At 38.6% G+C, this 15,114-nt stretch overlaps 1 protein-coding gene across 1 annotated transcript in view; it reads left to right on the top strand.

The window, feature by feature from the left end:
• Nucleotides 1-1,200: 1,200 nt before the first annotated feature.
• Nucleotides 1,201-15,114, top strand: part of LOC126416476 (nuclear inhibitor of protein phosphatase 1) — an 80,472-nt gene continuing 66,558 nt past the window's right edge. Inside the window, exons 1-2 of the mRNA XM_050084211.1 lie at nucleotides 1,201-1,432; nucleotides 1,549-1,609. Of these exons, the coding sequence (XP_049940168.1) occupies nucleotides 1,404-1,432; nucleotides 1,549-1,609 (90 nt within the window). The 5' untranslated portion in view covers nucleotides 1,201-1,403. The remainder of the gene's footprint in view (nucleotides 1,433-1,548; nucleotides 1,610-15,114) is intronic.

Below are 15,114 nucleotides of genomic sequence, written 5' to 3' on the forward strand. Positions count from 1 at the left end.
CCAACTAATAAAAAAAGCCATATTCAAGGAAGTAAGTCGAGATTTAATACATCAGTGGTGTGTGACGCTCAAAATATGTATAGAACAGGTCAAGCATGTTTCCAAGAGCAAAGTGAGAGAATTTCAGAAGTAGAAGTGCAAGTGACAAAAACATCATGACACAGATTAAACGCACACATATAATATATATAGAAAACTGAGTCAAACTAGAAAAATACCAGGAATGTGACACCAAGAGCGCCACAAGAGAAAGAGGCCCAATTATGTGCATAAGTTCACAGGAAAGTAATACAGAGCAAGGCGAATATGTTCAGAAAGAAGGACCTTTGCAGAATAGTGCAAACTAGAAAAATACCAGGAATGTGACATCAAGAGCGCCACAAGAGAAAGAGGCCCAATTATGTTCATAAGTTCACAGGAAAGTAATACAGAGCAAGGCGAATATGTTCAGAAAGGACCTTTGCTGAATAGTGCGGTCGTAGTATCGACAGGTGGATTCTGCAAAGAGAATGCCATACAACAAATTTAACCCAGAGCGTCGGTTACATTCAATGATATTCAAATGAAGTTGCAGAGGTATAAAGGGTTTCTGTCTGTCCTTATCGCTAATGCCGAAGCGGAGAGGACGTATACGTTTGTTGATGGAACACGATCGAACAAATGTGAGTGCGAACCGTGTACGACTGAATGCAGCTTGCACATGTGGCTTACGTTACACCAGAGAATTCTCGTTTGATTTTGCACATTCGCTTATATTAGCTTCGTTGTTAATTGAGTTTTATACCTGGCAACATTTCTGGCCTACATGTTACGACCTGTCTGCCAAGGTGTGACGTGCGGAGACAGTCACTGCGTGTGCGGGCCGAAATGTTTATGCAGATGTGATGCGGCCGAAACACCTCCCCACTTTCTACCGATGCGCATACCACGCATCGAATTTTTCATGTTTATATCTGAATATATGTATAGAAATACGGAATGTAGCAGTTGATGTTCATGTAATGTACTTCTTGACGTAATCATTGTGGATAGAATAACACTATAAAACATCTAAGCTTCAACGGGGATTGTCGTTTATTGTTGTTGCTTTAAAACAAAATAATAATGGTATCATGAAATTAATTCGCAGTTTGTTCAAAAACCAAAGCTGTCATTATTCGGGCGTTTCCTTTAGTGCCAATGCCTATACAGATGAACCAGAGGTTTTTCTGAATGTCTTTGGAAGGCAGTACAAATAGTGTTTTGAGTTTGTTGTGGTGTTGTTTGTATTCGAATATTTACATTTTATTTGTCTTTAACGAAGCTCCAGTGTTCCAAGTATGATGAAGTTTGCGTAACATGAATATCGAAGCGGATGTGTTCATGTTTATAGTGATGTGAGATTCAAGAGGACCACTTCTGCAATGGCAAATCACTACGATGTACCAAATTGGTATGTTCGAAATTGCATGCCCTTGTTCAGATTTCTAAATTCTGCTTTGATACGGCAGAATTGTCGATGCGATGCACTTTGATTGTTTCCGCACTATTAGTCTGTTTACTCTGCAGGGCTGGAAAACCGCCTGTCGGACTTCATCTGGATGTTTTAAAAGGAGATAAACTAATCCAGGTAAAATACGAACACTTTGCATTTTAGAATATATTTATTACTTTCTAACGCATTTACAAAAAACACTGATGTTTATTCGTATGTATCATCACTGTAGAAGTGTAGAAAAATGGACGGAAATCGAAAAACCGGGAGGAAGGGAGGTGCTGGCAGAAGTAAAGCTGCGAGGGCGGGTCACGAGTCTTGTCTTGATAGCTCAATCGGTAGAAATATTTGGGTTCGACCCCTGGTCTAGCGCACAGTTCATATCAGCGAGGAAATTTCATTAGGCATGGTAGTTTCAGACCTTATGCACTGCTCTTCGCAGCTATAGTCATTGCGTAGAAGTTTTCTTCCACTTAACCAAATTTTATGCTAACTCCAGCCCTTTCATTAACCCATTTCTTGTCCATTGATGAAAATTTAGGAGCCATTGAGATTGTAGGTAATGGGTAGCTTGTGTTATACCAATAGAAGTGAACTACTAGATGTAACTTTTTGATGTGAACCACTAGATGTAACTGTTTGAAGTGAAGATGCTAGAATATGTGAAGCTCAAGCCAACATTTATCTGCTGACATGTTGACATTTAATTTTGGTTTTGATTTGAGTTAGTTATTCATCCAAGGAACATCTGACAATGATTGCCCATAGAATTCAGTATCATATGAAAATAAATAAGGCATATATAAGTATGTTCATATGAGAATAGTACAGTTGGTCAGCCATGTCGTCACTGAAGGAACCATTCTTAGAGTGATTCAGGAAAATCTAAAACAAGTTGGCTAGACTGAGGAAATGGCTTCATCCCAAATATGAGGTCAGTGTCTTAACAACTGCGCTGCCTCATTTGGATGGTCCCTATTGTACAATGTTTACTTATTTACCACTATTTGTGCCAAATAACATATAATTTAAAACGTTATTTGTTCACTGGATGACATGCGCTCACTAAGTGCATGTGCTGATGTCTTCTGGACCACAAACACACTGCAATGCCTCTTGCACTCCCTCCAGTCTGTTTGGAAAACTGACTTCAGAGCCGTAATCAGCCGACTGTGCCCAACTCATGTCTTCAAGTCCATTCCTTAGTCGTTTGAAAAACTAAGTTGGTGTCCCCCACTGATGAGTGAAATGTTGAGCTCAGGAGAATGTATTCATGCGCTGTAGGTCTTGGCTTATGATTTTTTTGTAACAGCATTAGGCTGCATTATGATCATGTGTTGTAATGGTACAGTGTGTTGTAATTGTTCTCCTTCCTTATTAATCACTACTATTGAATCCTCTAAGTAATCTTCAGTTGTGTGTGTGCATTAATTAGCCTATCAAGAATATTTTAGGGCTCTACCTTTTTAAACAGATATATTTTAGTAATTGTTCGCATCTCATTGGGCAGTTTATTATAGATACAGTTTAATTCTCTGATAGAAATTGCTGTTTTGTGTGTGATTTTCCTTGGTAGGCTAAATCCCAAATCCAAACTGGCTCTTTTTAGGCCTACATAATGAGGCCTAAGCATCTGTAGCTATAGAACTATTTGAGTAATACTTAGTAATATTTTCCCCTGATTTTCACAATAGTTTGGTAGAAGTATTTGCTTGGTGCAAGTTCTGTGTCATTCACCAGCTGCGATTTGACAAATTACATCAAGTTTACAATAAAATGAAATTTAAGCTATGATATTAAAATAGTGATTATATAATGCATTAAAGATAAGAACTAGATTGCAATGTACTTTCATAACACAACTATAAAATCAGTGCTAGAACATGGTGTAGCTGAGTCCCTGCTGTTGTTATGGCACTGAGTTGCAGATCAGGTGGACACTTTTCTGTCATTGGAGAAGTAGTATCTAATACTGTACAAGGTTGCACTTTTTGTTGTTGTTGTTGTGGTCTTCAGTCCGGAGACGGGTTTGATGCAGCTCTCCATGCTACTCTATCCTGTGCAAGCTTCTTCATCTCCCAGTACCTACCGCTACCTACATCCTTCTGTATCTGTTTAGTGTATTCACCTTTTGGTCTACCTCAACGATTTTTACCCTCCATGCTGCCCTCCAATACTAAATTGGTGATCCCTTGCTGCCTCAGAACATGTCCTACCAACCGATCCCTTCTTCTAGTCAAGTTGTGCCACAAACTTCCCTTCTCCACAATCCTATTCAATACCTCCTCATTAGTTATATGATCTACCCATTTAATCTTCAGCATTCTTCCGTAGCACCACATTTCGAAAGCTTCTATTCTCTTCTTGTCCAAACTAGTTATCGTCCGTGTTTCACTTCATACAAATACTTAAATCTATACTCGATGTTAACAAATTTCTCTTTTTCAGAAACGCTCTCCTTGCCATTGCCAGTCTGCATTTTATATCCTCTCTACTTCGACCATCATCAGTTATTTTGCTCCCCTAATGGCAATACCCTTTACTATTTTAAGTGTCTCATTTCCTAATCTTATTCCCTCAGCATCACCCGACTTAATTCGACTTCATTCCATTATTCTTGTTTCGCTTTTGTTGATGGTCATCTTATGTCCTCCTTTCAAGACACTATCCATTCCATTCAACTGCTCTTCCATGTCCTTTGCTGTCTCTATCAGAATTACAATGTCATCTGCGAACCCTAAAGTTTTTATTTCTTCTCCATGGATTTTAATATCTACTCTGAATTTTTCTTTTGTTCCCTTTACTGCTTGCTCAATATACAGATTGAATAACATTGGGGAGAGGCTACAACCCTGCCTCACTCCCTTCCCAACCGCTGCTTCCCTTTCATGCCCCTCGACTCTTATAACTGCCATCTGGTTTCTGTACAAATTGTAAATTGCCTTTCGCTCCCTGTATTTTACCCCTGCCACCTTCAGAATTTGAAAGAGATTATTCCAGTCAACATTGTCAAAAGCTTTCTCTACGTCTACAAATGCTAGAAACGTATGTTTGCCTGTCCTTAATCTAGCTTCTAAGATAAATCGTAGGGTCAGTATTGCCTCACGTGTTCCAATATTTCTACGGAATCCAAACTGATCTTCCCCACGGTCGGCTTCTACCAGTTTTTCCATTCGTCTGTAAAGAATTCGCGTTAGTGTTTTGCATCCGTGACTTATTAAACTGATTGTTCGGTAATTTTCACATTTGTCAGCACCTGCTTTCTTTGGGATTGGAATTATTATATTCTTCTTGAAGTCTGAGAGTATTTCACCTGTCTCATTCATCTTGCTCACCAGATAGTAGATTTTTCTTAGGCCTGGCTCTCCCAAGGCTGTCAGTAGTTCTAATGGAATGTTGTCTACTCCTGGGGCCTTGTTTCGACTCAGGTCTTTCAGTGCTCTATCAAACCCTTCACACAGTATTGTATCTCCCATTTCCTATTCATCTACATCCTCTTCCAGTTCCATAATATTGTCCTCAAGTATATATACTCCTTCCACCTTTCTGCTTTCCCTTCTTTGCTTAGAATTGGGTTTCCATCAGAGCTCTTGATATTCATACAAATGGTTCTCTTTTCTCCAAAGGTCTCTTTAATTTTCCTGTAGGCAGTATCTATCTTACCCCTAGTGAGATAAGCCTCTACATCCTTACATTTGTCCTCTAGCCATCCCTGCTTAGCCATTTTGCACTTCCTGTCAATCTCATTTTTGAGATGTTTGTATTCCATTTTGCCTGCTTTATTTACTGCATTTTTATATTTTCTCCTTTCATCAGTTAAATTCAATATTTCTTCTATTACCCAAGGATTTCTACTAGCCCTCGTCTTTTTACCTACTTGATCCTCTGCTGCCTTCACTACTTCATCTCTCAGAGCTACTCATTCTTCTTCTACTGTATTTCTTTCCCCCATTCCTGTCAATTGTTCCCTTATGCTCTCCCTGAAACACTGTACAACCTCTGTTTTAGTCAGTTTATCCAGGTCCCATCTCCTTAAATTCCCACGTTTTTGCACTTTTTATATACACAAAAGTTTAGTTCTAAATTGCTCTCTTTGGTTATGATTGAATAGCGCTAGGTAGTGTAGGTTGCGCATTAAATAATTTTAGAACTTCAATTTGCAGGCTGTTCTCTATCTTAATTTAAATTTTGGCCTGTCTTTACTGTCGTTAGGCCCAATTGTGAGTGCTATGTTGATGAGCTCAATTTCTTTTTCCATAGGTGCCTCGAGTTGTTTTAGTGTGAATGAAGCAGTTGAAAATATGATGGATGAAAAAAATCAGCACTCCTAATGTGGAAAAAAATTGGTTTACAACTGTCAGTTTTTTGTGTGCATTAATGATCCTCACTGCTGTCTTTTCCAATAAAAGCACATTATTGCACCTACAGAATGTCCCAATTGTAACAGCCCACAGCTGATGTGACTGTGGAACATTACATAGTATACTTTTAGTAGCTATTTTCTTGATATTACACTTTCAAATTTCTTCAAGTGGTGTAGGACACATGAAAGTTTTGAACAAATGTGTTTTAGCATGCTATTGTCATTTTAATTTGGTATCAATGAAAACACCCAGAAGCTTAACAGCTGGTGTGTCACCTAGTGATGAAGTATTACTGAGGCTGCATATCATCTTCTATGTTTGATATTCATTAATTTTCGTCCTGTTCTTGATCAACTAGGACATGGCCTCACTGAATAGGGTTTCTTGTTGAACAGCATGAACATTATTCTCCCATTTTGAGAACAAAGTTGTATCATTTACAAACTGCATGGTGTACCCAGTGGAGCCTATGTCATTAACAAAAATTAGAAACAAAAGAGGCCCTATCATGGATATGTTCAGCACATTGTGTTGTAACTTCTTTTCACCTAAGTCTGCTCCTTGCACTGATATGTTCTGTTGTCTATTCCTCAGGTAAGATTTGAGGGTTTGCAGAACAACTCCTCCAGTGCCATATGACATTAGCTTGCTGAGCAGAGCTTTATGTGGGATACAGTCAGATGTGTTACTAAGATCACCAACTAGCAGCATTATAGTCTCGTTGTCTTCAAAACCCTGACTTATATTTGTATTAAGTCAAGTACTACTGTTGTTGATGACCTGCCCTCCCAAAAGTTGTGCTATATGTCATAAAATTGAGATTATTTCCTTCAAAATACCTTAATATTTGCTGATCTTTCATTATGGACTTATCACTTTAAATCATTATAGAGATTGGCCTGTAGCTTGACACTTAATGAGGATGATCTTATTTGTAAACTGTTACTGTGTGTTCTGCTTTCTGGAAGCGTGGAAATTCTCTAGCATGAAAGCATTTATTTCTTACTACTGTCAGTAGTTGAGTTGTTCGACAGGTTAAAGTTTTTAGCATAGTATAGGACAGGCCATAAATTTTGGGTTCCCTGAGTGTTTGAAGTTTTTTAACATTCTTATTACATCTTCTGGATACACACACTTCCACGTTACCATGCTGCATTTCTGTACCAATCATCTGCTTTGTCCCAGGATGTAACTGTGTTGCATTGTGTGACATCATTGTGGCACATTTGAATTGGGTCATGTTTGCAGATGGTGTGTTGGAGGGTGTGGTGTTGGGTGTGTTTGTTTCTAAATTGTTTCTGAGGTATGTTAGTGGTTCGTTGGACTCCTTGAGTGCTGTTTGTGAGAATAATATTAGAAGAGTTTGTAGTGGTTTGTTAGTGAATAATTTTGATGTTGACAATTATGGGCAGTAGATTAGATTTTGGATGTGGAATTGTTAATTTGATGTGTTGCTTGTGGCTTGAGACTTAATTTTTTGTTTGGTAAGTATGATAACTAGGTTCATGAGCAGGTCCCTGCGTATGCCAGTGGGGGCGATATTTTGACCATGACTAAATTTCTGCAATTATGCAGTTTAATTGCTAAGTATGTGAAGTGTTACATTTTTGGAGAAGGAATGAAATTGACCAGAGTTGCTGCATCTCTGACCAGGGACCACTATATGTGATGTAATATTGCTCATCAGTTGAGTGTTGTCCTAATTAGACCAGTTTTAGTGACCAGGCTACATTAGACTGGTTTTCACTTTGTAGGCAGGTCTGTACAGAATTTATTAAGTGTAGGGGAAACTTGAGGGAGGGAGGAGTCGCTATAGTTAAAATTGATCAGTCTGCTTTTGGTAAGAGTACTCATCCTGTGGTAATGTGGATGTGGGGCCCTGTTGTTTGAGGGGCTGGTTTTCTGACATTGTTTTTAGGGTGGTGGGAAGATGGGGACTAAACGGAAATGTGGAATTATTTGAGGAGTATACTGAGGATGGCAGTTCTGTTGTGTTGGATTCATTTTCTTCTTGTAGGGGTGCACAAAAGAGGTATTAATGACATTTATTGAGGAGTATATTGAGGAGAGTACTACTGTCGTGTTGGATTCATTTTGTTTTTATAGGGATTTGGGGAATAAGTGGTACCAGCATTTAGAGGTATTCCTTAGTGAGGATTTTTGTCATTCCCAAAGGCCCCAAATTCCCCTAGTGTCCTGTTAGTTTAATGTTATTTCTGCAATTATATATTTGTCATACTTGTGTCTGTTCACATGTATAATGAGTGAAGCCATGGTCGTCTTATTCTGTAAGCTTGATGTAGGGGTGTCTACAGTCTTTATGTTCAAAGCCAATTGGTGATATGGCGTTCTTCGGCTATCCCCACTCCTTTGGCCAGTATTTTTGTGTGTTCATTTCATGTTAATTGACAGTCAGTATTCATTCCAAACACTTCATTACACAATCTGCAGATTTATCATCTATACTTAATTTGACAGAGTTGTTTTTCCTCTTTGTGCTGAAGTGCATACTGTTTGTTTTATGGTCAGTTTTAGTTTATTGCATAATGCCCAACCATAAACATCCTTGAAGGTTTATTTCTCTAATATGACTTCCGATGTTTTGTCACTGACTATAATATTGCTGTCAACAGCAAAAAGAACATTTTCGCCATTTCTTACACTGTCTGGAAAGTCATCTATATATAGTACAAACAGAATTGGACCCTTTACACTAAATACACTAAAGTGAAGATCTCGTACTGTACATTTATGTGTTTCTTGTCTGACAGTTGTTTTATTAAAAATTTATCATCAACAGACGTGTGAACTCTCTCTACCAGAGTAACCAAGCCACCTGATGCTGGCTGTCAGCTTTGACCCTATCATAGAAAAATAATGAAAATAATTCCAAGAAGAACCTGGAACTAACCAGGCAACTGCGGAAATTATGAGGCTTTTGGAAGAGGACAGATAAAATAAATGACATTCCAAATGTAAAATATGTATGCAAAGAAAACCTTATTCAAAAATTCAGTAATCCAACATTAAATGAAATCACAAATTTGGTGTCGGAAATTTCAGTCGATCTATGTAGCACACCTAGAATAGCTTTCCATCGCCCTCCCAATCTCTGAAATATTCTTGTGAGACTCTATGCCCCTTCTGCATCCATCTCCCTACCCTATGGCTCCTACCCCGCTGCAAGACTTGCCTTGCGCACCATCCTACCAACACCTATAATAGCCCTGTAACTGGCAAAACATATACAGTCAAAGGGAGAGCGACCTGTGAAATGACACGTCATATACCAGCTATTATGTAAACACTGTTCGACCTTCTACATTGGCATGACTACCACCAAATTATCAGTTAGGATGAATGGGCATAGGCAGAGGGTATATACTGGCAACTCGCAATATCCTGTTGCAGAGCATGCTATACAATATGACATTCGTGACCTCGGCAACTGTTTCACCACATACGCCATCTGGATTCTTCCCCCAGACACCAGTTTCTCAGAACTCTGCAGGTGGGAACTGGCACTACATGTCCTTGGTTCTCACTACCCAGCTGGCCTTAATTTATGTTAATTTCTTCTGTCTCAGCATTTCTTCACGCAACTACTCTTTGCTTCACTCTGTTTTAATTTTCTACATCTTTCATTGTCTTTCCCATCTATTTTTCACTGCCCCTGTCCCACCTCTGTTATGTACAATGCACTTAGTTTTTCACTCTTAATGACTCGTGTGCGATGTCTTAGTTGTAATCTCAGTCTCGCATATTACCCTGTGTTCCATCTTCAAGCTCTCAAGTTTCCAAATCTCGTCCGAAGCAATTCCCAACAATCAGTCCATCCTTCTCATCCTATACAGTAAGAGTCCCTTGACCCACAGTTCTGGGTGACTTTCCCGAAATCTACTCCTTTTCCTAGACCTCTCCAGTCCTTTTCCTTCACCTTTCTTCCTTTCCCTTAACCCTTCTGCCTGAAGAAGGAGCCACTGGCTTCGAAAGCTTGCCAATTACAAGTCTTTTATGCGTGTGTTCTACTGCTGCTTGCTGAGTAGATATTTTATCTATCCAGTTAAATAACTTTGATCTGTATAAATTGTATAGGAGCAATCTGAGCAGCCCTCTTAGATTGTTTGCAGGCGATACTGTCATTTACCTTCTTGTAAAGTCATCAGATGATCAAGACCATTTGCAGAATGATTTAGACTAGATATCTGTATGGTGCAAGAAGTGGAAATTTACTCTAAATAATGAAAAATGTGAAGTCATCCATGTGGGCACTAAAATGACATCAGCATTGTAACAGAAAACCTGCCATTCATAGTCACCAACAACATTTTGTCCCAAATCTTTTAGGGTTTACTGTTAACTACATTTTTCCAACCTAAGCAAGACAAATTTTATGCAGTTTAGATCAAACAGCAAAAATACTCAATGATACTCAGTGACCGTCAGTTACAGGGAGCGGATAGTACCAAGTTTGTGGACAATCACTTCACTGAAAACTAAACCTGGAATGTCACATTCATGAAACTTTAAAGAGATGGAGTCAGCAGCTTTTGAATTATGACTGCTCTCTAATATTTGAGACCAAACAGTCATAAAGGCAGTTTATTTTGCTCATGCGCATTCTTCCATATCATGTTAAATTACCTTTTAGGGGAACTCTTATCCCAACAAATCTTTATTGCCCAGAAGAGAGTGATGTAGAGTAATTCCAAGAAACTCCTATTGCAAATTATTTATCCACTGCTTCTCGATACATTTTTTCTCTGATGTGCGTTGTGATAAAGAACCCCACTCGTTTTGAAAGCAACTCAGCAGTTCACATGTGTGGCACTAAACATAAGGATGACAAACACTACCAGTGAAAAAAATGTTTTTATGAGGCAGAGAGGTGAAAAAATCTTCATTTTGGGTTAAAACGCTTAGGGAATAGTAAATCCCTTTTCAAAATTAAAGTGTTCCAATTTCTCTTGAAACACTCATTCTACTCTTTTCAGGACTTTGTGAAAGAGAAGATATAGCTAAGCAGTTTCATGATTGTCAAGTGTTTCATGTAGATTATGTTACTTAATTCATTCATTGTGTATTATGGATTTGTAGTTTTATTGTATAAGTTTGTTAGTTTCATGTTCCATGCATCATTTGTTCGTTAAACCATAATGATTTGGTATGAGTCAATTTACATTCACATCGTAAATTAATTTGTAAATATGGCATACAGATGTGAGTTAGTAGTTCCTGTGTGCCACCTTCTACATATTACAATAATAGAAATACTTCTACAGAATAGAAGGAGTTTCCAAGGAGAAACTGTTTCAGTGTATTTTCAAATTTTTCTTTCCTTTCTGTCAGACATTTTATATCACTGGGTAACCTATTAAAATACTAGTTGCAGCACTGTGTACCATTTCTTTTTCTAAAGACAACCTTAACACTTACAGTGCTGGTGTCATAGATAGCTGCCATTATCTATGGACTGAGTATTTGTTTAAAGTTGTAGTACATGTGTGTAAAAACATGTTTTGGTTTATTAGGCTTTCTACTTTAAATACACATGCTTTCATATTTCTGATTTTAAATCTTGAATACGCAGATGAGACTTCAGTTCCCCTCCTCAACCCCCCCCCCCCCTCGCCCCCCTCCCCCCCCCCCCCAAAAAAAAACCCAAGATGAAAGCAAAATTTTGTAGGGGAGTACAGTGTGACGCAAATTGAAACAAAGAGCGATACACAGTCCAATATTACATTTTCCTGATGTGCTTATGCCTGAAGGAGATTCCTTCACAGTTATACTATCTGTGAAAATAATATGATAAATATATATAGCAACTCATCTTCAAAAAAGTATAGAATTATTACAATTTTCAGATGAAATGTAATCTGAATTGTCATCAGATATTTACTTTTCATCATTTGTAGACTTGTCAAGAGCTTTGTAAATCATTTGCTCCAAACATTTCTTCTCTTCACTGCACATTTTGAACACAAAATCAACAGAAAAACACACAGAATCCACGCAACAGAGAGAACTTGAATGCCACCTAATACCTACAAAGCAAGAGACAGTAAAAAAGGTTTCAGAAATGATGAATTATTCAAGTGATGCCACTACTGTAATCTATGAAGCCTGCTGACCTCACAGATGATACTGGGAACTGGAAAAATATGTTCAAAACCATGGAAAATCTGTCACAATGTAACATTATGTCTTCTGCACATTCTCATTTCCAGCAAACGCCGTAATATTACATCAGCTGTATGCTAAATGTTAGCATGGAGTAATGAACATCAGTTTTTCTTTTGCTATTGTAATTATGTACATCATTATTACTTTTGAGTGGATTATTTACAAGAAACTTCATGAAAGAATAAATATGTTGTGAAACAATAGTCAGAATGCACAACTTCTTAAACATATGTAGCCAAGACGATCATGGGTGAGTGCCACACATTATTCTTGCAGCACATTTTTGAGGATGAAACTACGCAAATTATATCAACTTACTGACATGTCTCTCCCCAAGACTTGCAGTGATTCTAAGTGCAAATGTGGCAGAACTACGTTGTTTTAGAAGTTCTAAAGTGTGTTTTTTTTCCACTTAAAATTCTCATTAATAAGGCCACTAAAGAATTTTGAAGCTTTTATGTTGTTTATTGTTTCCTCATCGTGTGTTACATTAATCATAGATGTAGTAGTAACCCTAGATGTGCAGAACTGAATATGTTGGACCTAAGATTGAACCTCGAGGAACCCAGTATGTGATTTCTACATTGGTTGAAATACTAAGTAGAAGTTTCAGCAGTTATGAGAAGGATAGATTGCTACACACCGTAAGGATGACATGTTGAGTTGCAGACAGGCACATTGAAGACACTGAGCTTTCAGCCAAAGCCTTCTTCAGAAAAGAGCACTCTTCTCTCCACCCCACCCATACCTTGTTTCCCTCCCCATTCCCTGCCCATTTGCAGTCTGCCCAGAGTAGTTATAGATAACGATCATGTATGCATGAGGCATGTGTGTGTGTGTGTGTGTGTGTGTGTGTGTGTGTGTGTGTGTGTGTGTGTGTGTGCGCGCGTGCGCGCGCACACACACACACACACACACACACACACACACACACACACACACACGCTTCTCTTCTGGAGACGCCTTTCGTCGAAAGCTTAGTGTGTAACAGTATTTTCGTAGTGCCTGTCTGCACTTCAATGTGTCATCTTAATTGTGAGTAGCAATTCATCCTTCTCATAATTGTTGGTATTCAAACCTGGATTTTCCATTGTTTAAGTACAACTCTGTGCATTCTTTTGGTTACATATGATGTTATCCTGGTTTGCTATACCATCAGTCCCATAAAGCTTCGATTTATCGAGGAGAATACTGTGATTCACACAGTCAAATGCTTAAGTAGGTCACAGAAAATATCTACCACCACTATTTTATTATTTAGTGCTTGTAAAATTTGGTGAGTGGACATATAAATGACATTCTCAGTTGAGCAACTCTTCTGAAATCAAAACTGTGATTTGCTGATGATATTATAGTTGCTTGGATGATGTACTATTCTAGTATTCATCACATTCCCAAAAATTTTGAGAAATGGTGTCATCTGTAAAATGAATCAGTAGTTATTGAAGTCTCTTCTGTTACTTTTCTTAAGGATGGATTTGGCAACGGCATATTTCAGTCTCTCCGGCATTTGTTACTAGGTAAACAATTATTTTCTTGCTTGGAGCTTCACCAAAGAAATCATTTTCAACTAGGATCCTACTGTGTGTTGGTAAGTTAATTACTGAGATTGAATTGTAGGATCCAAATAAGGTTTCCAGATCATTTTCCTTATCAGAATCTTTTAGAAAATCGACCATAGAATATTAACTGCTTGCTGTTGTCAGACAGATCATAGTAAGGAATCCAGGATCCTATAAAGAGTTCACAATTTCAAAGTGGGACTCTATATACAGTTACAATTAAAAGTTAAATACTTTTCAGTGTTAAATCATAAGCTTATCACTACAAAATCGACTGGTCTCGAGGTTTTGGACTTTTTTTCTGTTTTAATATGTGTAACAACTTCTCACTTTCCCAAATTAGTTCTGCACGAGTAAGCTGCTAGGGAGTAATCTTTTATGCACTGGTAAGCCAAAACATTACGACCAGTGCCCATCACAATGTTGGATACCACCTGGTGGCATTGCAAGTGTGTGACACAGTAATGAAAGTATGTAAGCAGAGCATACACAGATGGAGGTAACCCAGCAAAGATGTGGGCTGCAAATGGGAAAATCGATTGAGATAAGCAGCTTTCACAAAGGGTAGGTTATTATTTCACAGAGCCTCTAAATGAATATCTTGAAAACAGCAAAGCTGGTCGAATGTTCACATGCTACTGTTATGAGCATCTATGCAAAGAGGTAGAAGTACAGTAAAACTACATCTAGGCTCTAAATGGTTGGACGTCCATGAACCTTCACAGCCCATAGGGTTCAGAGGCTTGTCTGCTCTGAAAGTAGGTGAGATGGTGATCTGTGGCATCTCCGCCAAATGAGAACAATGCTGGTGCATGCACAAGTGTTTCAGGGCTAGCCATTCATTGTACATTGTTGAACATCGAGCTGTGCAGCAGACCAGTCCTACGTGTTCACATGTTGTCCCAACAAGATTGTCAATTATGATTGCAGTGGTCATGGGACCGTCGGGATTCGACCATCAATCAGTGGAAATGTGTTGGCTCTCCGGGTGAATCACATTTTTGCTACATTAGGTCGCTGGTCGTCTACATAAATTCTGTCATCGAGGTGAACAGTGGCTTGAAACATGCGGTGCATTATGGGCACAGGCTGGTGGGAGCAGTAGTATGCTATGGGAGACATTCTCCTACACTTGTACGATAGTAACTGAAGACATGCTGACAGCTGCGAACCACCTGCATCCCTTCATGCTTGATGTCTTCACCAACAGTGAAATCACCTTTCAGAAGTACAATTGTCCATGTCTCAGAGTCATAACTGTGCTACAGTTGTTTGAGGAGCATTATAGTGAACTGACGTTGATGTGTTAGTGATCAAATTTGCCTGATGTAAATCGTATGGAACTCGTCTGGGTCACTGTCAAGCACTATCACCAAGTATGCAAATCCGCAGCACATTATTGATGTGAATTACATGACTTGTGCATAGACATCTAATGCTACATGCCTTTACAAACTGTCGGATCCCTGATGCGCAGAATCAGTGATGTATTTTGTTTCCAAAGGTGGACAAACAAGCTATTAATCAGGTG

Source organism: Schistocerca serialis, chromosome 8, assembly GCF_023864345.2.
Source record: "Schistocerca serialis cubense isolate TAMUIC-IGC-003099 chromosome 8, iqSchSeri2.2, whole genome shotgun sequence".
In the NCBI taxonomy this organism is placed as follows: domain Eukaryota; kingdom Metazoa; phylum Arthropoda; class Insecta; order Orthoptera; family Acrididae; genus Schistocerca; species Schistocerca serialis.